This window comes from Corvus moneduloides, chromosome 4 (assembly GCF_009650955.1).
Source record: "Corvus moneduloides isolate bCorMon1 chromosome 4, bCorMon1.pri, whole genome shotgun sequence".
NCBI lineage: Eukaryota > Metazoa > Chordata > Aves > Passeriformes > Corvidae > Corvus > Corvus moneduloides.
In genome coordinates this window covers 74,486,083-74,511,337 of record NC_045479.1, presented here as the reverse complement: position 1 = coordinate 74,511,337, position 25,255 = coordinate 74,486,083, and the positions used below count along the sequence as shown (strand labels likewise).

The window sequence follows — 25,255 nt, the reverse complement described above, 5'->3', positions numbered from 1 at the left end:
GCCATGAGGCCACCATGGGTGGCGTCACCACAGTGAAGCCCTGTGACCAACAGATGACAACCAGGACACCTCTCCCCCCAGCCCCCGTCCCTCTGTCACCCCGCACCAGGGATGGGGTGGCCGCCGAAGGTGATGTTGACGTCGTAGTCACCAGGCGTGAAGGGGACATACTCCACTGCGCAGCTCCCGTCCTTGTTGTCCTTGCAGGACATCTTCGCCTCCGAGGGACCCTCAATGGCCAGGCCCAGCCCCCCAGTGCCCGCGCCCCTGGGGACATGCCACCACTCAGAGGGGTCACACAGGCATGATGGGGTCAGGGGGAACAACAGCCATGGTGGGGAGATGGAGGTGGCACCTCCATGGCAAGGGGACAGAGATTCCACGCTGGTGACGTGGGATGGAGGTGACACTTTCACGGCAGGGGATGGAGATGCCCATTTGGTGATGTGGGAGGGAGGTAGTACATCCATGGGAAGGGACACAGGTGGTAGAGGATGCAAGAGGATGGACATGGGACCTCTGTGGCAGAACATGGAGATGCCAGAGTGGTGGTACAGGATGGAGGTGGCAAGTTGGTGACATGGGATAGAGGTGGTACACGCACACGAAGGGCACAGGTGCAAGAGGACAGTGGTGGCACTTCCACAGCAGGGGATGGAGATGGTGGGTTGGTGGCTTGGGATGGAGGTGACACCTCTTGGGGGGGGAATCTGTGGGTGTGGGGGGGGGCAGGGTGGGAATGGAGAGACTCAGGGTTGGTGGCCACCTGGTCTCCACACTGAAGCAGGTGGCCATACCCACCCCAAACCCCCAGCATGAACAATATGGGGGGTCGGTGGGCATGGAATAGGGATAGGGAAGGGGATTTGGAAGGCAGGGGTTGGGGGGCTTTGGGGAGCAGGACTGGGTTGGGGTCGGGGGTCAGTGCCCACCTGGTCTCCACAGTGAAGTGGTTAGCCGTGCCCACCAGGCCACCCTCCAGGCCGGGGCCGTGCGCCCGAACACGTGTGGGGTCGCAGCCCTCGGCCACCCCCACACGGAACGGGCTCTTGGGGACCGGCACATCATCGTATGTCACCTCCACCAGGTGCAGCCCTGTGACAGGGACACCATCGCATACTGTCCATGGAGGGGGCACAAGGGGTCTCTGGGGGGTGGGGTGGGAATTTTCAGGGGATTTTGGGGGTCACTGGGTGGAGTTTGGAAGGTCTTGGGGGCTTTGGGGATCCCTGGATGAGGTTTTGGGGGGAGGTTGGGAGTCCCTGGTTGGGATTTGGGGCTTGGGGGTTCCGGGTTCTGGGGACCATGGGGAAATTGAAGGGGGTCCCCACTTGGACGTGGTATGGGAAGGGCCTCTCTGAGGGTTCCTCATGAGGATGGAGGATGCCTGGCCAGAACTTGGGGTCTCGGGGGTGTGTTGGGGTCTGGTGTGCGAACAGAGTCCCTGGGGGTGCTCATGGTCCCTGGAGGCTCCCGGAGTGTGTTGGTGTTCCCCAGGGGGTGGGGGTCCCTAGGGGTTTGGGAGTCCCCTGGGGGTGTCTGTGTTCTCCAAGGGGGTCTGGGGGTCCCCAGGAGTGTTGGGGTTCCCAGGGGGGTTGTGGGGGTTCCTCACCCTCCTCGAAGGGTGTGTACTCCACGCGGTAGGTGCCATCACCAAGGTCAGTGACGAAGGTGTCGATGGGGGTCCCTGAGGGGTTCAGCACCCGTGCCCGGACGTGGGGTCCCCCGGTGGGGGCCAGTGCCCGTGCATCCACCATGAACTCAGTGCCCACCTCCCGTAGCACCCCTGAGGGGAACAGGGGCGTCAAGGGGGCCCAGAGGTCATCTGGGGGTCCCTTACAGCACCCTCTGAGAGCCCATGGCCCCTCGGCACACACAGGGGGTTCAAGGAGGAATTGGCGCACCCTTGGGGTCCCACCCCATACCCCCTGCACCCCCAAACCTTCCCCCCATGAGTGGAAGGAAAACCACAGAGTCCCCTGCATAGTGGTGGGGGCAAGGGGGACAGGGGAGGAGAGATGCCTGTGGGGTGGCCAGGAGAGCCCCCATTAGAGGGGGTGCCCATGGGAAGGAGATGTTGATGACCATGGGAGTGTCCATGGCCACAGGGTTGTCCAGGCAAGGGGGAGGTGCCCATGGAGGGATGTCCACGGGGTGCCCAGGAGACCCCCCCACATGAGAAGGGCTGTCCATGGGGTGCCCATAGGGATGGGACGCCCGTGGGGTTGGAATGCCTGTGAGCAGGGACGTCCACAAGGAGGGTGTACCCACAGGGATGGAGTGCCCATGGCGATGCTCATGGAGGGGAGATGCCTGTGGTGGTGTCTGTGGGGTGTGTCTGTGGTGTCCCCCACCCAGGAGGAAGAGATGCCCACAGGGATGGAATGCCCTTGGGGAGAAGGAGATCCCCATGGGAAGGAGATGCCCGCCCAAGGGAAGGAGGTGACATGGCGAGCAGCCCCTGCATGGCCCCTCCCTCACCTCGCGGCTCCACGCCTTTGCCGTAGACCTTGACGCTGCTGGTGTCGATGGCTGGGTCAACAGTGACGCGCACAGGGCAGTTGGGGACCGGGAGGCCGCCATAGTTGATGGTGATGGTGTAGGCGCCAGCACAGGCCGGCGTGTAGGTGATGGCATAGGTGCCATCACGGTTGTTCTGCACCAGCACCTCAGCCTTGGCGCCGGCCTCGGAGCGGATCTCGATGGTGAGCTCGGCCTCTCCAGCCTGTGAGCAGTCCACAGAGAAGGAGGCCACCTCGCCCGCACGGCCACGCTCCAGCCCCGGCCCCGACGCTGTCACTTTGGCCGGGTCGAAGGGAGCCGTGACTGCAGCTGTGAAGGGGCTGCCCGGGATGTGGCGCCCAGCGAAGAGGATGTTGATGTGGTACTCGCCGGGCGCCGTGGGCAAGTAGGACACAGCGCAGGAGCCATCCCCGTTGTCCTGGCACTCGATCTTGGCCTCGCAGGGCCCCTCCACTGTCAGCCCCAGCCCCCCACTGCCCGCACCCTGCGTGGCAATGGAGAACGGTGCCGGGACCCCAACACGGCCGCCCTTCAGCCCTGGCCCCGAGGCCACCACCTGCAGGCACAGGGACACATGGGTGTCAGGGGGAACACAGGAACAGGTGGAGGTCAAGTGGGACACAGGGACAGGTAGGGGTCAGGGGGAACAGAGGGACACATGGAGGGGGGTCAAGGGGGACAGGGGGAAGGTGACGGTCAGGGGACCCCCATGCGCCTGCCCTGCAGCCCCAGCCCCGAGGCCAGCACCCGTTTGCACAAGAACATGTAGGGGTCGGGGGGACATGCGGGGGGGGCATGGGCACATGTGGGGCTTGTGAGTGGCACAGGGGGGTCAGGAGGGCAGAGGGACACACAGAGATTGGGACACACACACCCCTGTTGCACACGCGTGTGCCATGCTCACCTTGGAGGGGTCAGGGGGCAGCAGAGCCTCCACAGGGAAGGGGCTGCCTGGAACCGGGTGCCCATCGTAGGTGATCTCGACACGGTGGGGCCCCTCCTCGGAGGGTGTGAAGGTGACGGGGTGGGGGCCTCCAGGGGGCGCAGGCCCCACTGTGCAGGGCACGGGGCGCCGCGAGGGGCCCGTCACCTTCACCTCCAGGTGCCCCTGTCCCCCTGCGCCCTGTGCCTCCACCTGGAACTCCTGCACCTGCCCCACCTCCGCCTCTGCAAGGGAGTGGGGGATCAGAGGGGCATCCCACACCCTGGGGTGCCCCCAGACCCATGAGGAACCCCACACCCGGATGTGTCCCCCAGATCCTGGGGGTGGGTGTGTGTGTGTCTGTCCCAGGGTGTGTCACCTCCACCCAAGGGTGTCCCCCATATCCAGGGTATTGTCTCTCCACAGGGTGTGACCCCCAATGCCCTCACCCATGTCTGTCCCCCATATCTGGTTGCCCCCACACACAGGTGGTCCCAAACCTCTCCTACTAGGATGCTCCCCAAACCACCCCTGGGGCCCCCCATATCCAAGTTGCAGCCCATAACCAGGGTGTATATCCCCCACCCAGGTACCCCTACATGCAGTGTCCGTGCCCTCATGTGCCCTCACCCCATGCTGAGCCCCACACCCAAGGGTGCCCTCCCCAAGTGCCCCCACATTCAGGGTGCCCCCCCAGGCTGATCCCCTGACCCAAATATCCCCTCCAGGGTCTCTTCCCCCAGGGTGCTCCCAATGCTCAAGTGTCCCTTGCCAGGGTACCCCCCCACCGTACACCACATGCAGGGTGCTCCCCTCCCTCGGTCCCCCCCCCCATTCCCCCAGTGCCACCACTCACTGCTGTTGAGCCCCTGCACCTTGACCTTGCCCAGCTGCAGGGGGGGGGCCACAGTGACGGGGAAGGGGCTCTTGGGGATGGGGTCCCCCCCATAGGTGACCACCACAGACAGGGGGCCCTGCAGGAACAACTCCACTTCAGGGTGCTGCCAGGGGTCCCCCACACAGCGCCCAGTCATGGGGCAGAGGGCGGACACCCATGGGATGGTGCTGGGGGGTCCCAAGGGGGTCCCAGGGGACACGCAGCCATCAGGCTGGGGGAGGCTGGGGGTCATCCATGGGGGTGCTGGGGAGGGGAAAGTCCCAGGGATGAGGGGTACCCGTGGATCTGGGGGTGCCCTGGGTTGACAGGTACCCATGTGGGGCTGCAGCTGCCCCAGGGGGGTGGCCACAGAAGTGGGGTGCCCATGGGGATAGGGGGTGTTCATAGGGGCGAGTTTCCCAGCAGCTGGGGTGCTCATGGGGGTGCCTGTGGGGAGGGGGTGCTCACGGGGGTGTCCCTATACACTAGGCTGTATGGGGGCATGTCCCTGGGGGAGCCCAGGGAATGGGGTGTCAATGAGGGGGCCCCTCTTGGGTACCCCATGGGCTGGGGTGTCCCTATATCTGGGGGATCCCCCCATGGAGTGACCCCATGGGCTGGGGTGCCCAGACAGGTTGAGGTGCCTCCATGGGGTCTCCCCATGGGTCAGGGTGCCCCCCCCATACCAGGCTGTCCCCTGGTAGCCACCTGCTGCAGTGGGGTCTGCTTGGTGGTGGGTGCCCATAGCGGTTGGGGGGCCCCACCATGGGTCAAGGTGCCCCCTTCCAGGGTCAGGGTGCCCCCAGGACCCACCTGCTGCAGCGGGGTGTACTTGACAGTGTAGGAATAGTCGTGATTGTCGATGACCTCGAAGTCAGCAACAGCCGGGCCAGGCCCCGTCCCCATGAACCGCACGTCCAGGGGAGCCTTCCCTGCCCCCCGCGTCTGCACGCGGAAGTGGGTTGGGGTCCCCACCTCCACCCCTGCACCACATCGTCAAGTCACTGTAGGACCCATGGCACCCACAGGACCCACAGTCCCTGCCCCACAGCACCCAGAAGTGGGTGGGGGTCCCCACCTCCACCCCTGCACCCCATTGTCAGCCAATGCAGGACCCACGGCACTCACAGCACCCATCACCCCCAGCCCATGTCCCCCATCCCCACCCCACTGCCCCTGGCCCCTCACCTGTCCGGCTCAGCCCAGGTCCCTCAGCTTTGACCTTGGTGGCATCATGGGATGGATCCACCTTGATGCGGAAGGGGCTGGAGGGGATCTCCTGGGGACCAAAACCAGAGCACAGTGACACAGCGGCACCACGGGGTCGAAGCTCCAGCCCCACCTGGCCCTTGGGGGCTGGGGGCACCCCACAGAGTGGGGGATGGGCCCTCAGGGATGTGGGGCAGTCCCGGAACTCTCACCTGGTTGGCAAAGAGCACCATGATGGTGTAGAGCCCCGCGCCCGGCGCTGTGTACTTGACCGTGAAGGTGTCATTGTCATTCTTAATGATGTCAAAGTCAATGTCCGCCTCGAGCGGCCCCACCACTCCTGGGGCGCACTTGATGCCAATGCTGACGTCACCTGTGGGGTTGGCCGGGTCAGTGGCACCCACTCGCCAGGGGGACACCGAGGAGTGGAACCAGGCACATGGGGCAGAGGGCTGGATCAGGACTGGGGCTGACGGACAGGATCAGGGTTGATGGACCAGGATCAGAGATTATGGACCAGGGATGCAGGTGCAGGAACAGGGATGCAGGCCCAGGAATCCTGGACCAGGAGCAGGGACAACGGACCAGGAGCAGGGATGCAGGATCAGGGAAGTTGGACCAGGGATGCAGGACCAGGACCAGAATTGATGGGCTCAGAATGAAGGACTCTTGATCCAGGGATGATGGAGCAGGACCAGCGGCAATGGTCCAGGACCAGGGATGCTGGCCCAGGGACACAGGCCTCATGCCCTCAGAGAAGTTCACAGGGTGCCCCCCTCCATGGCACCCACCCTGTCCAGCCTCGCTGCAGTCCACAGTGAAGTAGGTGGGCTCGTTGGCCTTCAGCCCCGTCTTCTCCACACCCGGCCCGTGGACTTTCACCCTGCTGGGGTGGCTGCCCTCACCCACGCTCACCTGCGGGCCCACAGTGTCACATGTGGGGCAGGGGCACGGACCCCTCCTTCCCTGGCACCCCATGGGACTGGGACCTCCAACCCTGCCACTGGCACCCTGCCTCCCTCCAACCACTCCAGACTCCCATCCCCAGTACTTCAGGGGACCTCCAACCCCTCCCCAGCACCCTATAGGTCTGGGACCCCCATCCCCACATCCAGCACCCCATGAGACCCCCCTCTCCAACCACATCACCCCATGGGCTCCCAGCCCCACCCTGGCCCCCCATCCCCACAGGACCCCTGTGCCCCACATCTGACACCTTAACACCCTCCATGACTAGCACCCCCTCCCATAGCCACCCCAGCACCCCATGGGCCCCCTATGACACCCACACGGAAGGGGCTGTTGGGGGTGTTGACTCCCCCCCAGGCGACGATGACCGTGTGCTTCATGGCCTTGGTGGGGACGTAGACACAGTGGAAGGTGCCATCACCATTGTCCTTCACCTTGATGTCAATAGGGAAGCCCTCGGCGTCCTGTGACCAGCAGTGGGAAGGTGAGGGAACCCAACAGCACTCAGTGTTGGCCAACGGCACCCAACAGCACCCAACGGTACTCAGTGTTGGCCAACAGCACCCAACGGCGCCCAACAGCACCCAATGGCACTCAGTGTTGGCCAACAGCACCCAACAGCACCCAATGGTACTCGATGTTGGCCAACGGCACCCAACAGCGCCCAACACACTCAGTGTTGGCCAACGGCACCCAGTGGTGCCCAGCGGTCCCCAACAGCACCCAGTAGTGCTCAAGGGCATCCAATGGCGCCCAACAACACTAAATGGAACCCAACAGTGTTCAACAGCACTCAGAGGTGCTCGACACCACCCAATGTCACTCAACAGCACCCAGCACCACTCCATGGCCCCCAGCACCACCCAACAGCCCCCCTACAGTTCCCACCTGTGCATAGAGCTTGAGGGGCCCCTTGCCGGCACCACGGGCGTCGATGGTAAACTCGGCTGGGCGGTCCACGATGCATCCAGTGGGCTCCAGGCCCGGCCCAAAGGCCTTCACCTGTGGAGAGGGGGTTAGGAGGATGCAATGGGGTGCTTGCACCCCCAGCACCCACAGGTGAGGTGTAATGGGGTGCAGTGGGGCACAGCAGGGCACTATGGGGAACAAGGGCACAGTGGGGATCTGTGGGTTGCCGTGGGCTGCAGCACCTTGTCGGGCCAGGAGTCGGGGGGAGCTGGGCGGATGTCAGCCATGAAAGGGCTGTCCCGGATGTCCTCGTCGTCACAGACCACGTGCACAGCATAGAGCCCTGGCTCCGTGGGCCAGTACCGCACATCGCACGAGCCATCGCCCTTGTCGTCACACTCGATGCGCGCCTGGGATGGGCCCTCGATGGAGAACCCTGGGGGCACCGCAGCCACCATTACCCTGTGCCCATGCCAGGAGCCCCAGACCCCATCCTTGTCCCCGCTCTGTGCCCATGCCCCCAGCAGGGTGCCACCTAACATGTCTTTATATCCCCACAGTGGGGACCTTGAGAGCATTGTCCCCTCTCTGTGACCACGTCCCCAGGGTGGCACCACCCATGTCCCCACGACCCCACTGGGGCCAACCCCAACCCCAGCCTGCCCCATGTCCCCACCTCTGTGTGCCTGTGTCACCCCAGCAGTTGGGGACCCCACCATGGCACCCATCCTCCAGCCTGTCCCCATGTCCCCAGTGGGGTTTCACCCACTCCCTGCCCTTGTCCCCGCCACAGTGACACCCCTCAGAGTGCTGTATCCCCTCATGGCGCCCCCCCCATTCTGTCCCCATGTCCCCAGCAGGATGTCACCCACTCATGCTCTTGTCCCCACCATGTAGCTCCCCACCCTGTTCCCACCACACTACCCCCAACCCTGTCCTCATGTCCCCACCATGGTGCCCCTGACCCTCTCTCCATGTTCCCCCCTTCAGGGCTCACACAGGGTCCCCACCACAGTGCCCCCCACCTCCACATCCCCCCCGGCTCACCAAGGGTCCCCACTTCAGTGCCGATGGCCTCAACCACGAAGTCTGCGGGGCGTCCCACAACCCCGCCCTCGAGCCCCGGCCCCCAGGCCCGGACCTTCTGTGCCCCCGGCTGGGGGGACACCTGCACCTCAAACGGGCTGGGGGGAACAGGTAGGTGTGAGGGGGGGCTGTAACACACCTGTACACCCTCACTCCCACACACCTGCGCCTCGAGCAGGCTGGGGGGAATAGGGGGGAGAGGGCTATACTACACCTGCACACAGCTGCACCCCCAGCCCCCCCAAACATCTCCCACCCCTGGGGGAACACCTGCACCTCAAATAGGTTGGGGGGATAAGGGAGGGCTTGTACCCCACACACACCCCCCACATGCCCCAAAACCCCTCACCCCCCAGGGAGACATCTGCGTCTCAAATGGGCTGGGGAGGTGGAGGGGCAGTGAGGGGCGGGGCTTGTACACCACTCCTCCCCCCCGCACAAACCCACCCCACTCACTTCCCCCTGCCAGGACCCCTGCACTTGCCACTGACCTGCGGGGGATGGCGTAGCCCCCCCAGGTGATGGACACCTGGTAGCTGCCAGGCACCCGGGGCACATACTCGCACTCGTAGACGCCGTCACCGACATCCCGCACCGTCACTGGTTCCTCCGTGCCCCCTGTGGGAGGGGGTCAGACGGGGCACCCGCCCCAGCAGCACCCCCCAACCACGCACTTCCCATGGTGCCCCCCCACCCATGGTCAACCCCAGGATGCCCCTCAACCATCCAACCTCCATGGACACCCTCACGGGACCCTAACCCACACACCCACCTCCCCGTGGCCCCCCCCGGTGTCCCCCAACCCTAGACTCCCCATGGGTCTCCCATCTATATCCATCCCTCCATGGGGAACCCTGATCCACACACTCAGCCCATGGGATCCCCAGTGGGACCTTACCCACGGGCCCCCCATGGAGAACCCTATGGTGCCCCCCAACCATCCAACCCCACCGTGCTCCCCCACAGTGACACGCACCTGGTCCCCGCAGAGTCACCCGCAGGTCCCCACTGCCCGCGCCCCGTGTCAGGACCTTGAAGTCAGCCACATCCTGCACTCGGACCCCCCGTGGCTGCAGCCCCCGGCCCGTGGCCCGGACCGCTGAGGGGGTGCAGGCTGCAAACTCTCATTAGCACCCACCAGCATCCATCGGGCACTGGGAGGTCCCTGAGGAACCCCAGGGACAGGAAGGGATGGGGTGTCCCCAGGGCTGGGAGGGGCCCATGGGGATGCCTTGGGGATGCCGTGGGGACAAGGGAGTGCCATGGGGTCCTCAGGGGCACAAGGAACCAACCCCTGGGGACACCCTGGGACTGATGGGTGACACAGGGACACCCCGGGGACAGGGGTGCCAGAGGGACACCCTGGGGAGTGTGACGGGACCATGGGTTCGCCCGTGGACACTCATTGGTGTCATGGACCACCACGGTCACCACTGGGTGCCTTGGGGCCACCGTGGTCACCGCTGGGTGACAGGGGGCCTCTGATAGTTGTCATTAGCTACAGAGGTCACAAATGTTGTGGAGCCACGTGGGGACCTGGGGGGAGCCTCACCTTCAGCCACGTTGACAGTGAAGGGGCTCCTGGGGACCTGAGCGCCAGCATAGGTGACACAGATGGTGTGTGGTCCCTCGAGGATGGGCCGGTAGGTGCAGCGGAACACGTTGTCCCCTTTGTCCTCCAGCATCACCTCCACTGTGTCCCGCCGGCCCTGGGGGTCCGTGATCACCACCCCCACATCGCCCGGGCCAGCCCCTGTCACCACCAGGACACGGGGTCAGCACCATGGCCAGGCCACCATGGGGAGCCACCAGGCCATCAGATGGCCAGGCCACCATGAGGACAGGTCCCCAGGGTCACCCAGCCATGCCATGGCCCTGTCACCCTGACGACACGGTCCCACAGCCACCAGACCATCCCATGGCCACGGCACAAGGACACAGTCTTGGTGCCACTTGCCATGCCATGGCCCTGCCACCATGAGACCACCCCATGGCCATGTCACCATGAAGGCATGGCCCCAGAGCCACCAAATCATGCTACGTTGAGGCCACCTTGAGGACATGGCCCCAAAGCCACCTGGCCATGCCCTGGCCCTGGAATGAGAAGGACGTGTCCCCAAGCCACCATGAGATAATGCCATGGTCATGCCATGGCTCTGCCACTCCAAGAGCACATCCCCAGAGCCACCAGGCCACCCCATGTCATCATGAGGACATGACCTCAGTGCCACCAAGTCATGTCACAGCCACACCACCACAAGGACACGTCCTCAAAGTGTCTGGGTCATGCCATGGTCATGCCACCATGAAGGCACATCCCCAGTCACCTGGCCATGCCATGGCAACACCACCACAAGGACATGTCCCCAGAGACCCACAGCTCCCCCCGTGCCCCCACCTGCAGTGTAGATGTCGAAGTAGGTGGCCTTGTTGGCCACGTTGCCCACGGGCTCCAGGCCAGGGCCGCGTGCCGTCACCTTGGTGGCATCGCCCAGAGCCATGCCCACAGTCACCCCAAAGGGGCTCCCGTCAATGTTCTGTCCCGCGAACAGCACTGTCACCTGGAGGGCACAGGGACGTCAAGGGTATCAGGGGACCACGGCCTCCATGGCCGCACCACATCCCCCATGGACTCCCATGGAGACAGCATGTGAGACATCCCCGGGATCCCCCCTAGGATGACAACCTGAAGAGGATCCCCCAGCAGTGACCACCTCCCTGGGACTCCCTATTGCCCCCCCAGGGACTCTAATGCATAGGATACCCAAGAATCCCAACGGGACACTCCAGGGTCCCCCCCATTACAACACCTCCCCCATGGACTTCAGTGTGGCACCCCAGGGACCCTATAGGGGCACCCCAGGGCTGTCCCCAGGAGACCCCAAGGGAGCCCCCCAGGGACCCTCAAACCCCACTGTGCCAAATGTCCCTCATCCCCCTTGCGGGGGGGTGTGGGAGGGGCAGCCACCACTCTGAGAGTGGGGGAGTGTCATGGGGTGGGGGTGTCACGGGGGACATCACAGGGGGCGTGTTCTGGGGTATCATGAGAGGTGCTGCAGGGAGGGCAGCAAGAGGATGTCACAGAAGGGGTGCCTTGGGGGGGTCACCAAGGGGCTCACCTTGTGCAGCCCCCCGACCTTGGGGACATAGGTGACGCTGTATGTTCGCTTCTTGTCGTTGTTGGGGACCACCTTGGCCTGGGATGGGAAGAGACCCCAAAACCGGGGAGAGGGGGTGACACAGAGCTGGGGCACTGGGGGGTCTCCCAGAGAGGGAGACTGGGGGGATTCCCCAGACATGGAGCCAGGGTCCCCTGTACCTCCTCAGTGTGTCCCTCGGGGTCCTCAACATAGACAAGGACCTCGCCCGTCCCTGCCTCGAGGGTCTCCACCGTGAACTGGGCTGGGCGCAGCACCACATTCCCCTGTGGCTCGATGCCTGCAGGGTGGGGGGAGTGAGCACAACCCCCAGCATCCCACAACCCCCCAGGACTTGGAGGCCCCAGGTTGTCCTTGGTGGTAGCAGGGGGGTCCAGATTGTCAGTGGTGGTCTCCCGAGTATGGGTGGCTGAGCTCGAGGGGACTTTGAGGGGTCCCTGGGCATGGGGGGACTCTTGGAGAACCCTGGGTGCAGGTGGACACCCTGGGATGTCCCGCAGGTGTCCCTGGGCACAGGTAACACCCCAGGACTGGAGAGGAGTCCCTGGGCTTGGGGGGGGCCCATGGTTTACTGCCATGCCCTGACAGCCCATAGCCCCCAGGTGCTCTCTTGCACTGGGTTCCCCCTGAGCCCTCCCCATGTCCCCCACCCAGTACCCCTCTCCGTGTGCCCCCTGTGCCAGCCCCCATGTGCCCTGACCTCCCCCTGTGTGGGGTCCGTGCCCCTCATGTGTCCCATCTGTGCCAAGTCCCCAGCCTCCTGGTGCCCCCACAAACCTCCACATCCCCTCATGCCCCTCTGAGCTCCCTGAGCCCTCCGTACCGGGCCCGTAGGCACGTGCACGGCCGGGCTGGGGGGGGCGGGGGCGCAGAGGGGCCCCCGGCCGGAGCTTGGCCTTGGGGAACTGGGACAGGTACGTCATCACCGAGTGCTCGTCCACGTTGGGGTCCACGATCTCCTCGGGGGCGATCACCTGGGGGAGAAGCCCAACACCGGTCAGACCCTCCCAGCACCCCCACCCAGGAGGACCCTGCTGGGTGCACCATGCACCCCACTACCAGGAGGGACCTCCTGCCTGACCCTCCTGAGACCCCCGACACCCATCAGACCCTCCCCGCCCTGCTGGGGAATCCCCCCACACCCACACCCCTACCACACCCACAGGTGCCATGGGGTACCCCAAATGCCCAGGGAGCCCTGTGGATCCCCAAGGACGCCCCCCAGGCACACCCCTGCACCCCCAGTGTCCTCTCCCAGTGCCCCCCCGTGTTCCTCCCCTGCATCCCATACCTGGGCGACAGCCAGTGCCCCCCCCACGCCCTGTACCCGGGAGACCTCCAGCGTCCCCCATGCCCCGCATTGTGCCCCATACCTGGGGGACTCCCAGCCAGTCGTCTGCCTGCTGCATGGCCTCCCGAGCGTTCTGCACCGGCTCGTTGGGGTCCCATTTCTCCCAGTCTGGGCAGAGACCTGGGGGGGCCAGAAGGGTCAGGAGTGCACCCCCATCCTGATCCTCGTCCTGATCCCCCCATCCTGCGCCTCCTCCCTTCTGCACCCAGTGCCCCCCAACATCTCCATCAGTGCCCCTCGAGCCAGCCTGGACCCCGTACCCCCCAGTACCCCTGCCAGCTGACCCCTGTCCCACCCTCTGCCCCCAGCACCCCCCGCCCCCTACTCCCTCCTCACCGGGGGCGCAGTTTTCCCCCCCATTTGTCCCTCCCACGCCCCCCGCGCCCCCATGGCCTCTGCCCCCGCCGCGCTCCTCACCCGGGGCGCAGTTGTCCACCAGCGCTCCCAGCGCTTTCCCGTCACGCCAGTCGCGATTGAAGTTGGTGATGGGCAGCTGCGGCACCTTGTGCTGGATCCAGCCCAGCAGCCGCTGCTTGGGGGTCTGGCGGCGGCCTTCGTCGTCGTCCTCCTCCTCCCACATCGGCATCGAGATGGAATAGTGCAGGATGAGGGTCCAGATCAGCCCCAGGATCAGCTTCAGGTTCCCGTCCACGATTGCCTTGCTGTCTGCGGGGGCGAAACGAGGGGGCTGAACCCCGAGATCCCTCGGAACCCCCCCCGGGGCACCCCGACATCCTGCGGGACCTGCCGGGGGCACCCCGACACCCTACAGACCCCGACACTCCACACCATCCCCCGGGGCACCCCGACATCCTGTGGAACCCGCCGGGGGGATCCCCGCACCCTGAGAGCCCCGAGCCCGGGATCAGCTTCAGGGTCCCATCCCGGCTGTCTGCGGGAAGGGGGGATAATGGGAGGACCCGCCTGGGGCTCCTCGAAACCCCACAGCACCACCATAGGGACCCCGACACCCCGCGGCAGTGCCACGGGACCCTGCACCCCAACACCTTCCTGGGGACACCCCGAGGCACAGGAAGTGAGGGCTGAACCCCGACACCCGCCTGGGAACACCCCGACGCCCCGGGGCAAAGGAGGGGGTCCCTGTTGTGGGCCTGGGGATTCCCTGACACTGCCCCATGTCCTCCCCGAGTACCCTACACCGTGCGGGGGGACCCCAGTAGCCTGCCAGGAAGTGCCTGGTGGGGGCACAACACTGGCAGCACCCGGGGGGTCCCCAAGTGAGCACCCTGGGGGTCCCCTGACCGCCCGCGGCACCCTGGGGTGCCACACCCCTGACCTCCCCAAGGGATTCCTTGAGTGCCAGGATGGGGAAACTGAGGCAGGGGACGGCTGGGGGGGGGAGGGGGCCCGAGGCATCCCGGTCCCTCCCCCACCGCCCTGCGGAGCGGACCCTCCCCCGCTCCCTTCCCCCGCCACTTCCCCCCACGAGCGATCGCGTTTCAGGGAGGAAATGGGGGAGATGTGGGAGTGGGCGGGACAAGCCCCTCCCCGCCGGGAGCTCCCGGGGAGCCAACACCTGGGAGATCCCCAAAACTTGGGGTCACATCTGGGGGGGGGAGGGGGGAGGCACGGGAGGGAGCAAAGACACGCGTGGGGAGGGGGAGGTGACACCGCGGGAGGGGGTCTGGCACCCCCCGGGCCCGGGTGTGCGAGGGGGGCTGTGCACGAACGTGTGTGCGGGGGGGCTGCGAGCCCTCCCCCCGTGCCGGGGGGGTCACCCTGCAGCTGTCGGGTGGGGGTGGGCGCTGGGGCCCCGCGAGGGGCGCGGGAGCGTGCGAGGGCCGGTCCCCCCCGCGCTGAGCTCACCGCGCGCGGCCCCGAGCCAAGCGTGAGCTCAGCCCCCCCGCACGGCCCCTCGCACCAGGGCCGGACCCCCCCGGCTCTGCCCGGCCCGGCGCGGGGTCAGCCCACAGCCCGCACGGCCCTTGCACGCTCGCCCCTTGCACACGTCCACAGCCCCACGGCTGCGTCCAGCCTTGCACACTCACCCCCATTCCCATTCCTCCACTGCTCTTGCACACTCATCCCGCTCCTGCTCCTCTGTCACCCCTCCCCTTGCACAATCATCCTCATTCTCATCTGTCCATCGGCCTTGCTCTTGCACACTCATCCTCCATTCCCATTTATGAATCACCCTACTCTTGCACACTCACCTACGGGCCCATCCTCATTTGTCCATCATGCCCCTTTCACAGCCATCCTTCAGTCCCACTCCTCCATCCCCCACCCTTGCACTCTCATCCTCTTCACACTCATCCATCTCCTCACACACTCACCCACATCCCCACTTGTCCACCCCTGCCCTTGTACACTCACCCTCAATTTCCCATCCCTCCGTCACACCAACCCTTGCACACTCATTTCTCATTTGTCCACTGGCCTTGCCCTTGCACGCTCATCGCCAGCCCCATCCTCGCTCCTCTGTTCTCACAGTCACCCGATTCCCACTCCACCACCACTGCCCCTGCCCTTGCACACTCACCATTCCCGTTCCTCTTCCACCCTCCAGCACATTCGCCCTTTCCCCCCTCACACGCCCCTTGCACACCCACCCATGGACACTGTTCCCCCCCGCATGCCCCTTGCACACCCACCAATGGACACGAGCTTGATGTGCTCCCGCTCCAGGAACTCGAGGGCCACCGAGACGTTCTCCAGCTTCATCTGGCGGAAGTTGGGGCGCGGGTGGTGCTTGCGCCCCATCTTTTTCTGGCTGAGCACCTCGAGCAGCGCGATGAGGCGCAGCCCGTCACTCAGGTCACGCTGCAGGTCCACGATGCGCTTCTGCACACACTTGAGGTGCTCATTGCACCAGCGCGTGAACGTGTTCTGCTGGATCTTCTTCCAGGGCGCGTCCTCTGCAAGGTCCTTCTCGGTGGCTGGGAGCTCCTCGGGGTCCTCACCCGGTGCTGCCTCAAAAGTAGAGTTCATCCTGGAGGGGCTGGGGGGGTCCTCGATGAGCAGGGGGTTTGCTGAGTGGTGTGGAGGGTCCTGAGTGGGGGGGGGGGGGGGTTAGTCCTGGGTCACTCCTGGTGCTGGGTGGGAGTCCTGGGTCAGTCCCGGTGTCCTGAAGGGATCCTGGTCCCGTGGGTGTGGGTCCCAAATCACTGTGGGAGTCCTGGGTCAACGTGGGTGCCCGGGGTGAGGGTTCTGGGTCCCGGTGGCAAAGCCGGTGCTGGGGGACGGTGTCCTGGGTTGGGGACGGTGTCCTGGGTCAGAGCTGGTGTCCTGAGTGGGGGCCCTGGGTGGGTGCTGGTGCCCGCTATGGGGTCCCGGTGCTGGGGGATGGCGTCCTGGGTCAGTCCCGGTTCCTGGGTGGGGGTCCAGGTGGGTGTCTGTGTCCTGGATGGGGTCCCAGTTCCCGGAGATGGGGGACGGTGTCCTCGGTCAGTCCCAGTGCTCAGGGAGGGTCCCGGTTCCCGGGGTCAGTACGGGTGCCTGGGGACGGGGTCCCGTCTCAGTCCCGGTGTCCCGAGAGGGTCTCGCTGCTCGGTTCCGGTGTCCCGGGTAGGCGTCCCTATTCCCGGAATCGGGGGCTGGTGTCCTGGGTCTGTCCCGGTACAAGTTCCCGGTGCTGGGGTTGGTTCCCGGTGGGTTCCCGGAGCGGAGCGGCGGGTCCCGGAGGGATGGGGGGTCCGGTGGGTTCCCGGGTCGGTTTCCGATGAGTTCCCGGAGCGGCGGTTCGCGGTGGGGTCCTGAGTGTTCGCGCTGCTTTCCAGGAGGGTTCCTGGGCCGGGGGCGACGGCGGCAAGTGGCGGGGCCGGGGGGCGGCGGCGGCTTTAAGCGCTGCCCCGGCCCGGCCCGCCCCGTCCCGGGGAGGGACCGACCAGGAGGGACGGAAAGACCGCCCGAGCGGTCAGGGGGCGGGGGGCCCGGCCGTCGCTATTTATAGCCCCGGCCTCACACCCGGACCCCCAGATACCGGCACCCCCAAAATCCCCGGACTTCGGCACTCCCCAAACCTCGCACTCCGGGACCCTCAAAACCCCGGAATCCGGCACCTCCCAAACCCCGGATCCCAGCACACCCCGGACCCCCAAACCCCGGCACCCCCGAAACTCCCAAATGCCAGCAGTTCCGAAAACGCACAGACAGCAGCGCCCCTAAGTCTCCGACATCCCTAAAACCTCAGTAACCTCAAACACTGGCACACCCAAACACCGACACTCCCAAATATTGACACCCCAAAACGCCGGCACCCACAAACCCCCAGACACCAACTCCCCAAAACAGTAACCCCAAACAACCGGCACACCCAAACACTGACACTCACAAATAGAAACACCCCAAAATACCGGCACCCACAGACTTCCAAACAGTGGCACCCCAACACCCCAAAACTCCCCAAATTCCCTAAAGTCCAGTGCCACAAACTCCTAAACTCTGGCACCTCAAAACCCCCACCCCCCGCCCCCAGACATTGGCACCCCCAAACCCTTTGCATGCTGAACCACTGGCATGCCTGAACTTCAGCATCCTCAAAACTCAGCACCACCAAACCTCGGCCCTCGAGTACCCCAGCCTCCCTACCCTGAAACACTGGTACCCCAAATCCTGGCACCCAGACATCCCCGAAACTGTGACGCCCCAAAACCCCACAACCCTGGAACCCCAAAATCTAGGCACCCCCAAACTCTAAAATCCACCCCCAATAATCCCAAGTACCTGCAACCTCGACACCCCAAAACCCCAGCACCCTATAGCCCGGGCACCCCAACACCCTGTTATCCTGATATACCTGTACCTTGATACCCCAACACTGCAGGCACCCCAATACCGCAGCCCCCCAGCAGCGCAACACACCCCAAAACACCCCGCAAAGATGCCCCCTAAACTTACTCGGAACCCCCTCACTCCTCCCTTCCCACTTGGGAACCCCGGAAAAACTCACATAAAAATCCTCGCCCAGCCCCCAGGGGCACAACGGAGATCCCACAAACCCTCTCAGGATCCCCCTCCGGGGAAACCCACCGGGACACCCCCCCCCAGAACCACCCCCGGCGTGGAACCCCCACCCAGCACCCCCCGGTTGCACCCCACTCCCCCCCGGTGACTCCAGCTGTGGTCCCCCTGGCCGTGCCTCATTCCCCATAGCAGTGACACATGCCTGGGCAGGGGGTTCGGTCATATTTGGGGGCGACCCCTGAACCCCGCTGCCCCCCGAAACTCTCTTGTGTCCCCCCCCACTCCAGACGCCCGAGGCCTTCTCGAGACCCCTGAGAGGGGCGTGCGGGGACACTTGGGTGACCCACATCTGGGTCCTTTTGGGGGGGTAATTTGGGGGGTATCGTGTTCCCCCCTGTTCCGGTGCCTGCCCTGGAAGCTTCCAGCGGTGGGAGGGGGGGGGGGGGGCGTGCGGTGTGGGTGCACCCCGAGGTGACAACGGGTGACAGGGGGGTGACGTGGGGGGGTGACGTGGGGGGGGTGACGTGGTGGCGCCTGCGCCAACACCTAAAAATAACCTGCCGAGTCAGAGCCACGCACCGGCACCCAAAATACCCGGGGGGGCACGCGGTGGGGGGGCACCCCAACACACCATCACCCAAAATATCCCGGGGGAGGGGGCTGGGGGGCACGCAACGGGGGTGGAGGTGAAACGCCAAGGGGTCCCCCACCGGGACCTTCAAACCCATGGCAGGTGTAGGAAGGGGAGCGAGTAGATTGTTTGGGGGGTCAGGGTGGTCTGGGACGTGGGGGTCAGGATTTTTGGGGAGGTCAAGGGTGGTCCAGGAGGGTCTAAGCAGTCAGGGCGCTCCAGGGGGGTCAGTATAGTCCAGGATGGGGGTTCAGGATGCTGCCGGGGCAGGTCAGGGGGAGCCAGGGGGGCCAGGGTGCTTCGCAGGGCGTCCCGGTGCCCTCTGGAGTCGGGGCAGAGGAAGATGATGGTGGAGACAATGATGAAGGGACAAAGGACTTGGCTCCGCCAGTGTCTCCTGGGGAGGAGACAGAGAGCAGAGCCACTGCCCCCTGCAGTGACACCCCGAGTCCCGTGTCCCCCCACCCTGTCCCTGGGTTTCCTCTGGGCACTGGGGTTGGAAGCAGAGGAGGGGACCATGGGCAGCATGGGGGCACAGAGAGGGGAACAGGGGGACACTGGGGACGTGGCCATGGGGACAAGGGGGACAGGGCTGGGGGGCACAAGGGACAGGGACAGTGGGACACAGGGAATATGGCCATGGGGACAGCAGGGACATGTGTGGGGCCACATCCAGGAGGGCACAAGAGCAGGGACTTGGAGGGCCTGGGAGTCCCATGGGTGCTACAGACAGAGCGCTGGGGGGGCTGTGGGGGCCATGGGTCCCATGTGGCAGGGGTGCTGCCAGTACCAGGGGGTGCCGGGGGGTTGGTGGTGCCAGCACTGGTGGGCGCTGGGAGGTCCTGGCAGGGCTGGTGCTGCAGCCCCCGGAGCCCTGCACTCAGCACCTCCTGCTGCGCCCACGGGGGGAGCGGCTGCTCTGCACCACCCCACTGCCCCCTGAGTCCCTTCCCTGCTCCATGGCCACCATCCCAGAGTCGCAGAACCATAGAACCACTGAGGCTGGAAAAGCCCTCCAAGGCCCTGGAGTCCCAGCTGTGCCCGATGCCCACCTTGTCCCCAGCCCAGAGCCCTGAGTGCCACATCTGGGCCTTCCTTGAACACCTCCAGGGATGGGGACCCCAAACCTCCCTGGGCAGCCCCTGCCAAGGCCTGACTGTTCCCCACTGTGCCCCAGCTCTGCTGTGGCCCCCACTCCTCCTGTGTTGCGTCCCCCCCTCCACAGCCCCATGGCCTCGGTGTCCCCAGTGACCGCAGCTCCATGGGGAACACGGTGGGCACACAGAGAGGGATATGGGGACCCTTGGTGGGGTGTCTGTCCCCTGGATCACCATCCCTGTGGCAACCATTTGGGGGATGCCTGTTTGGGGGTGCCCCTCCATGGGGATGCCCAGTACAGCACCAGCAGAGCTGACCTGATCCAGTAGAGCCCAGTACAGCCCACTACGACCCTGTTCAGCCCAGTACACCCCGGTACAGTATGACCAGAGCAGTACAGCCCAGTATGACACAGTACAATCCCATATGATACAATACAGGGCGGTGCAGCCCAGTGCAGTCCAGTATAGCCCATTACAGCCCAGTAGGATACAGTACAGCCCAGTACAAACCAGTACAGTACAGGCCAGAATGATCTAGTACAGCCCAGTCCAGCCAGTACTGCCCAGTAAAACATGGGCTGGGGGTTCAGCTCACCCAATCCCCTTGTTCCTCCCCTGGCCCCATCCCTGAGCCCTCCTGTCTCCATCTCTGCCCTAGAGCTGGACACAACCCCAGGGGTACCCCAGGGCACCCCCAGGGTGGGCACCCCACACACACTCCCCAGGACACAGCTTCTCCTGGAGGCGTCCCCCCCCGCCTGAACACCCCTTCCATGGGGGTCCCGGGTGCCACAGCCTGGTCCCTGCACCGGCCTTTATAGGTGCCCCCAGCCCGGGGGGGCCCCAGCGCCTCTAATCCCCCCCCTAAGCAGCTTCTGCTCATCCTTCCTGTTCCCCGGGGGTTCCACAGCCTGGGGGAGGGCAAGGCGGGGAGGGAGGGCAGGAAACGCTGGGAGTCTTCTGGGATTTGAGTCCCAGCAGTGCACCCCCAAAGTGGCCCCCCAGCAATGACCCCCCAGCACTGCACCCCCAAAATGAACACCCCCTGTCAGACACCCCGCCTCAAGCAGTGCCCCCCCAATCTTCCCCCCCACCCCTTGGTACCCCCAGATTCCCCCCACCTCACTTGGGACCTCCCCAGCACAGGGCTCCTGACCTCCCCAGGCCCAGAACTGGGGGCAATCGCTTGAGGGGGGAGGCACTTGGCGGGGGGCACCCTGGGGTGCTGGGGTGGCGGCAGCGGGTGACCTCCTGAGGGAAATTCCAAGTTCTTCCCAAGGCATCCAGGGCTGGGCCATCCTGGGGGAGCGGAATCGAGGTTGGAGACACCTGGGGACCTCTGGGGATACCTGGCCATACTAGGGGGAGCACAACTGGGCTTGAGGACCCCTGGGGAGCACTGAGGACCCTGGTGGGACCAGGACCAGGACTCTGGCCATCATGGTGGGACCAAGACTGGGCTTGGGAACACCTGGGGACACCTAAACACCCCAGCAGGAGCAGGATCAAGCTGGGAGACCCCTGGGGACCCTCCCCATACCCAGGTGTGGGGGGGAGCCCTTCCACCCGCCCCCCCCCCAAATCCCCCAGAGCACCGGCAATCGGCTCGACCCGGCTCAGGGGGCCGATTAGGTGCTGAGCCTGGTTTAGCCCACCCTAATCCCCAAGTTTGGCCGGGCTGAGCCCTGATCCCCCCTAAGCGGCTTTGGGGGCGCAGGGTATATCAGAGGGGTGGGCGCCGCCCCCCCCCACTGCCACCATGGACGAGGACGAGTTCTACCTGTTCAAGAACCAGTCGTCGGTGGGGCCCTGGGATGGGCCCCAGTACCACATCGCGCCCATGTGGGCCTTCTACCTGCAGACCATCTTCATGGGCGTGGTGTTCGTGGTGGGCACCCCCCTGAACGCCATTGTCCTCATCGTCACCGTCAAGTACAAGAAGCTGCGGCAGCCACTCAACTACATCCTGGTGAACATCTCCTTCAGCGGCTTCTTGTGCTGCATCTTCAGCGTCTTCACTGTCTTCATCTCCAGTTCCCAGGGATACTTCATCTTCGGGAAGCACATGTGTGCCTTGGAGGGCTTTGCGGGGGCCACTGGAGGTACGAGGGGACCACTGGGGGCTGCTGGGGCCGGAGGTGATGGAGTGACCACTGGGGGCTGCTGGGGCCAGAGGTGGCCACTGTGATCTCCTGGGGCTGTGGGATTTGGGGTGACCATCATGGGGTGACCATGATGGGGCTGGAAGATTTGGGGTGACCACCATGGTCTGTCTGGTAGGGCTTGAGGTATTGTTGACCACCACATTCTACTGAGGCTGTAACAGTTGGGCTGACAGCCACGGGCTGCTGGGGTGCAAGCATTGAAGTGACCTGCTGGACCTTTAGGAGTTGACCACTGTAGTCTGGTGGGACTATAGGATTTGGGGTGACCACTGGGATCTGGTGGAGCTGGAAGTGGGGGTGACCATCACGTTCTTCTAGGGCCGGGGGAATTGGGGTGATCATCGTGGTCTGGTGGGGCTGGAGGTGACAAAATGGGTAAGGGCCATGGGTAGGGTTGAGCCCTGTGATCTATTGTGGCTGGAGTGAGGTCTGAAGGTATGGCTGAAGGTAGGGGTGATTACTACATTCTGCTGGGGTTGTAGGACTTGTGATCACCCAGTGGCCAGGGGGGCTACGGGTGTTGGGGTGACCTGTAGCCCTGGTGGCCCTGGTGGCCACGGGCGGCGTGTGAGGCCAGCAGCCATGTTTCCCCAGGGCTGGTGACAGGGTGGTCCTTGGCCTTCCTGGCCGTCGAGCGCTACATCGTCATCTGCAAACCCTTCGGCAACTTCCGCTTCACCTCCCGCCATGCACTGCTGGTCGTGGCGGCCACCTGGGTCATCAGCATCAGCATCGCCATCCCCCCCTTCCTTGGCTGGAGCAGGTGAGGACATGGCGGGCACGGTGGGCAGGGGGTGAGCGGGGTGTGGAACAGCTCCAGGAGTGGCAAGTGGGGGGTCACTGGGGTGCCATGGGTGGGTCACAGGGGTGCCATGAGGGTGCCAGGTGAGTGCTTGAGACACCAGAAGTGCCGTGAGGTGCCACAGGGTGCCATGGGGTGCTGTGGGGGCACCAGGGGGGTGCCACACGGTGCAGAGCAGGGGCTGAGCACAGGTGCTGCAGGTACGTCCCCGAGGGGCTGCAGTGCTCCTGCGGCCCTGACTGGTACACGGTCGGCACCAAGTACAAGAGCGAGTACTACACCTGGTTCCTCTTCATCTTCTGCTTCCTCGTCCCCCTCTCCCTCATCATCTTCTCCTACTCCCAGCTGCTCAGAGCCCTGCGGGCCGTGAGTCCCAGGGGCACGGGGGACATGGAGGACATGGGGGGCATCGGGGTCAGGCACACTTGTGCCTGAGGGGGAGGGATGGAGAGTGGAGAGGGGCTGGGGGTCAGAAGGGAGGGAGGGAGAGAACAAGGGATGGAGAGATGGAGAATTGCCTGGAAGCGGGGAGGAAGGGAGGGCAGGATGGGGAGCAGGAGCAGGGGAGAGGTGACTGGAGGGATGAAGGGATGCAGGAAGGGAGGGGAGGTTGCTTGGACAGAAGGCTGGGCAGGAGCACAGGCGGGAGGATGGGTGGGGGGCAGACAGGTGCACGGGCACAGGACTGGGCAGGGGGTCAGGGGGCTGGACAGGGGATGGGGGGGCAGGGGGCCAGCAGCCCGGGCAGGCCCGAGGTGTCCTATTGCTGGCGCAGGTGGCGGCGCAGCAGCAGGAGTCGGCCACGACACAGAAGGCGGAGCGGGAGGTGTCACGCATGGTCGTGGTCATGGTCGGGTCCTTCTGCCTGTGCTACGTCCCCTACGCGGCGCTGGCCATGTACATGGTGAACAACCGCGACCATGGCCTCGACCTGCGCCTCGTCACCGTCCCTGCCTTCTTCTCCAAGAGCGCCTGCGTCTACAACCCCATCATCTACTGCTTCATGAACAAACAGGTGACACCAGCGACACCGGGACACTCGCAGAGACACATGGGATAGGGGCGACATCCAGGACACCCAGGAGATGGGACACCCGGGACACATGGGATAGGGGGGACACCCGGGACACCAGGTGATGGGGGCATCCAGGGGTGCCCAAGCATATCTGAGGACCAGGGACACCCAGGGACTCCCAAGCATGGGGAACACCCACGGATATGAGGGGACACCTCAGGACACTGGGGCAACAGGAGCATGCAGGGTTGCCCAAGGACATCTGGGGACCAGGGACACCTGGAGATGGGGTATGTGGGGTATAAGGGGCATCCGGGAACACTTGCATGGCTGGGGGTACCATGACCCCACGGACAGGAGATGGGGCCAATGCAGCATCAGAGGGTGTGAGGACAGTGCCAGGGCTCGACACAGGACCAGTGGGACCCCCAGGCTGAGCTGTCCCCTGTCCTGTGACCCCGTGTCACCTGTCTGTGTCCCTGCAGTTCCGCGCCTGCATCATGGAGACGGTGTGCGGGCGGCCCATGTCAGACGAGTCCGAGGTGTCCAGCTCGGCCCAGCGCACCGAGGTCTCCTCTGTGTCCTCCAGCCAGGTCAGCCCCAGCTGAGGGGCTCTGGCACCGCCCCAGCCCCCGGGACCCCCGGCTGCCCCCCGGGACCCCCAGCTACCCCCCAGCTGCCCCCAGTGTGGGGCTGGCACTGGCCTGGGGGCCTGGGGGCCCCGGCCAGCCTAGGATGTAGCGCGGGTGGGACAATAAACCATGGCCGCGGTCTGAGCGCAACAGGGACCCAGTGAGCACCTGGGGCCCATGGGACGGGGGATCCATGGGATGGGCATCCTAGGGGCAGCTGTGCCCCACAGCAGGGTGGGAATGGGGGAGCCTGGGAGTGGCTGTGCTGCATGGTGGGATGGGACAGGGGTCTTGGGGGTGGCTGTGCCCCATGCTTGGCTGGGCTGGGGGTCCCACGGGTAGCTGTGCCCCACAGCAGGGTGGGACAGGTCCTGGGAGTGGCTGTGCCCCATGGCAGGGAGGGACAGTGGGTCCCAGGGGAAACTGCCCCACAGTCGGGCGGGACGGGGGTCCCGGAGGTGGCTGCGCCCTGCAGTGGGGCAGGATGGGGGTCCCATGGGTGGCTGTGCTCCACAGTGGGGCAGGATGGGGGTCCCGGAGGTGGCTGTGCCCTGCAGTGGGGCAGGATGGGGGTCCCATGGGTGGCTGTGCCCTGCAGTGGGGCAGGACGGGGGTCCCGGAGGTGGCTGTGCCCTGAAGTGGGGCAGGACGGGGGTCCCATGGGTGGCCGTGCTCTGCAGTGGGGCAGGATGGGGGTCCCACGGGTGGCTGTGCCCTGCAGTGGGGCAGAATGGGGGTCCCATGGGTGGCCGTGCTCTGCAGTGGGGCAGGACGGGGGTCACATGGGTGGCCGTGCTCTGCAGTGGGGCAGGATGGGGTCCCATGGGTGTCCGTGCTCCACGGTGATGCCATGGTGGACTCTGCTCCCTTGTCCCCCTCAGGCCTCACGGGCAGTGGGGGGCAGGGAGGTGGGATGCTGCTACCCATCTCCATCTGTGAGGCTGGGGTGGGGCTGGGCCCCCCATCTGTGGGGTGGAGGT

General features: G+C 65.3%; 2 protein-coding genes across 5 annotated transcripts in view; one reads left to right on the top strand and one right to left on the bottom strand.

Annotated features, from left to right (window-relative positions):
• Nucleotides 1-16,795, bottom strand: part of FLNC (filamin C) — a 30,502-nt gene extending 13,707 nt beyond the window's left edge. For all 4 annotated transcript variants that reach the window (XM_032106578.1, XM_032106580.1, XM_032106579.1 and 1 more), the window contains exons 1-24: nucleotides 15,620-16,795; nucleotides 13,422-13,670; nucleotides 13,027-13,124; nucleotides 12,477-12,627; nucleotides 11,815-11,933; nucleotides 11,615-11,692; nucleotides 10,894-11,056; nucleotides 10,048-10,248; nucleotides 9,472-9,609; nucleotides 8,987-9,113; nucleotides 8,457-8,593; nucleotides 7,652-7,845; nucleotides 7,389-7,502; nucleotides 6,821-6,964; nucleotides 6,323-6,446; nucleotides 5,744-5,904; nucleotides 5,511-5,601; nucleotides 5,136-5,305; nucleotides 4,302-4,419; nucleotides 3,428-3,690; nucleotides 2,482-3,079; nucleotides 1,613-1,786; nucleotides 933-1,095; nucleotides 107-267 (exon numbers count right to left, since the gene is read on the bottom strand). In XM_032106578.1, coding sequence (XP_031962469.1) covers nucleotides 107-267; nucleotides 933-1,095; nucleotides 1,613-1,786; nucleotides 2,482-3,079; nucleotides 3,428-3,690; nucleotides 4,302-4,419; nucleotides 5,136-5,305; nucleotides 5,511-5,601; nucleotides 5,744-5,904; nucleotides 6,323-6,446; nucleotides 6,821-6,964; nucleotides 7,389-7,502; nucleotides 7,652-7,845; nucleotides 8,457-8,593; nucleotides 8,987-9,113; nucleotides 9,472-9,609; nucleotides 10,048-10,248; nucleotides 10,894-11,056; nucleotides 11,615-11,692; nucleotides 11,815-11,933; nucleotides 12,477-12,627; nucleotides 13,027-13,124; nucleotides 13,422-13,670; nucleotides 15,620-15,956 — 4,273 coding nt within the window. In that variant the 5' untranslated portion in view covers nucleotides 15,957-16,795. The remainder of the gene's footprint in view (nucleotides 1-106; nucleotides 268-932; nucleotides 1,096-1,612; nucleotides 1,787-2,481; nucleotides 3,080-3,427; nucleotides 3,691-4,301; nucleotides 4,420-5,135; nucleotides 5,306-5,510; nucleotides 5,602-5,743; nucleotides 5,905-6,322; nucleotides 6,447-6,820; nucleotides 6,965-7,388; nucleotides 7,503-7,651; nucleotides 7,846-8,456; nucleotides 8,594-8,986; nucleotides 9,114-9,471; nucleotides 9,610-10,047; nucleotides 10,249-10,893; nucleotides 11,057-11,614; nucleotides 11,693-11,814; nucleotides 11,934-12,476; nucleotides 12,628-13,026; nucleotides 13,125-13,421; nucleotides 13,671-15,619) is intronic.
• Nucleotides 16,796-21,404: 4,609 nt separating this feature from the next.
• OPN1SW (opsin 1, short wave sensitive) lies at nucleotides 21,405-24,425 on the top strand. Its single transcript, XM_032106778.1, has 5 exons — nucleotides 21,405-21,763; nucleotides 22,421-22,589; nucleotides 22,829-22,994; nucleotides 23,404-23,643; nucleotides 24,129-24,425. The coding sequence occupies exons 1-5, from the start codon at nucleotides 21,421-21,423 to the stop codon at nucleotides 24,249-24,251; spliced, it is 1,041 nt and encodes a 346-aa protein (XP_031962669.1). The 5' UTR covers nucleotides 21,405-21,420; the 3' UTR covers nucleotides 24,252-24,425.
• The last annotated feature ends 830 nt before the right edge of the window (nucleotides 24,426-25,255 follow it).

Coding starts and splice junctions, on each gene's coding strand:
- OPN1SW (XM_032106778.1), top strand. CDS start 21,421: ATGGACGAGGACGAGTTCTACCTGTTCAAGAACCAGTCGTCGGTGGGG. Junction 21,764..22,420: donor CTTTGCGGGGGCCACTGGAG/GTACGAGGGGAC, acceptor ATGTTTCCCCAG/GGCTGGTGACAGGGTGGTCC. Junction 23,644..24,128: donor ACTGCTTCATGAACAAACAG/GTGACACCAGCG, acceptor GTGTCCCTGCAG/TTCCGCGCCTGCATCATGGA.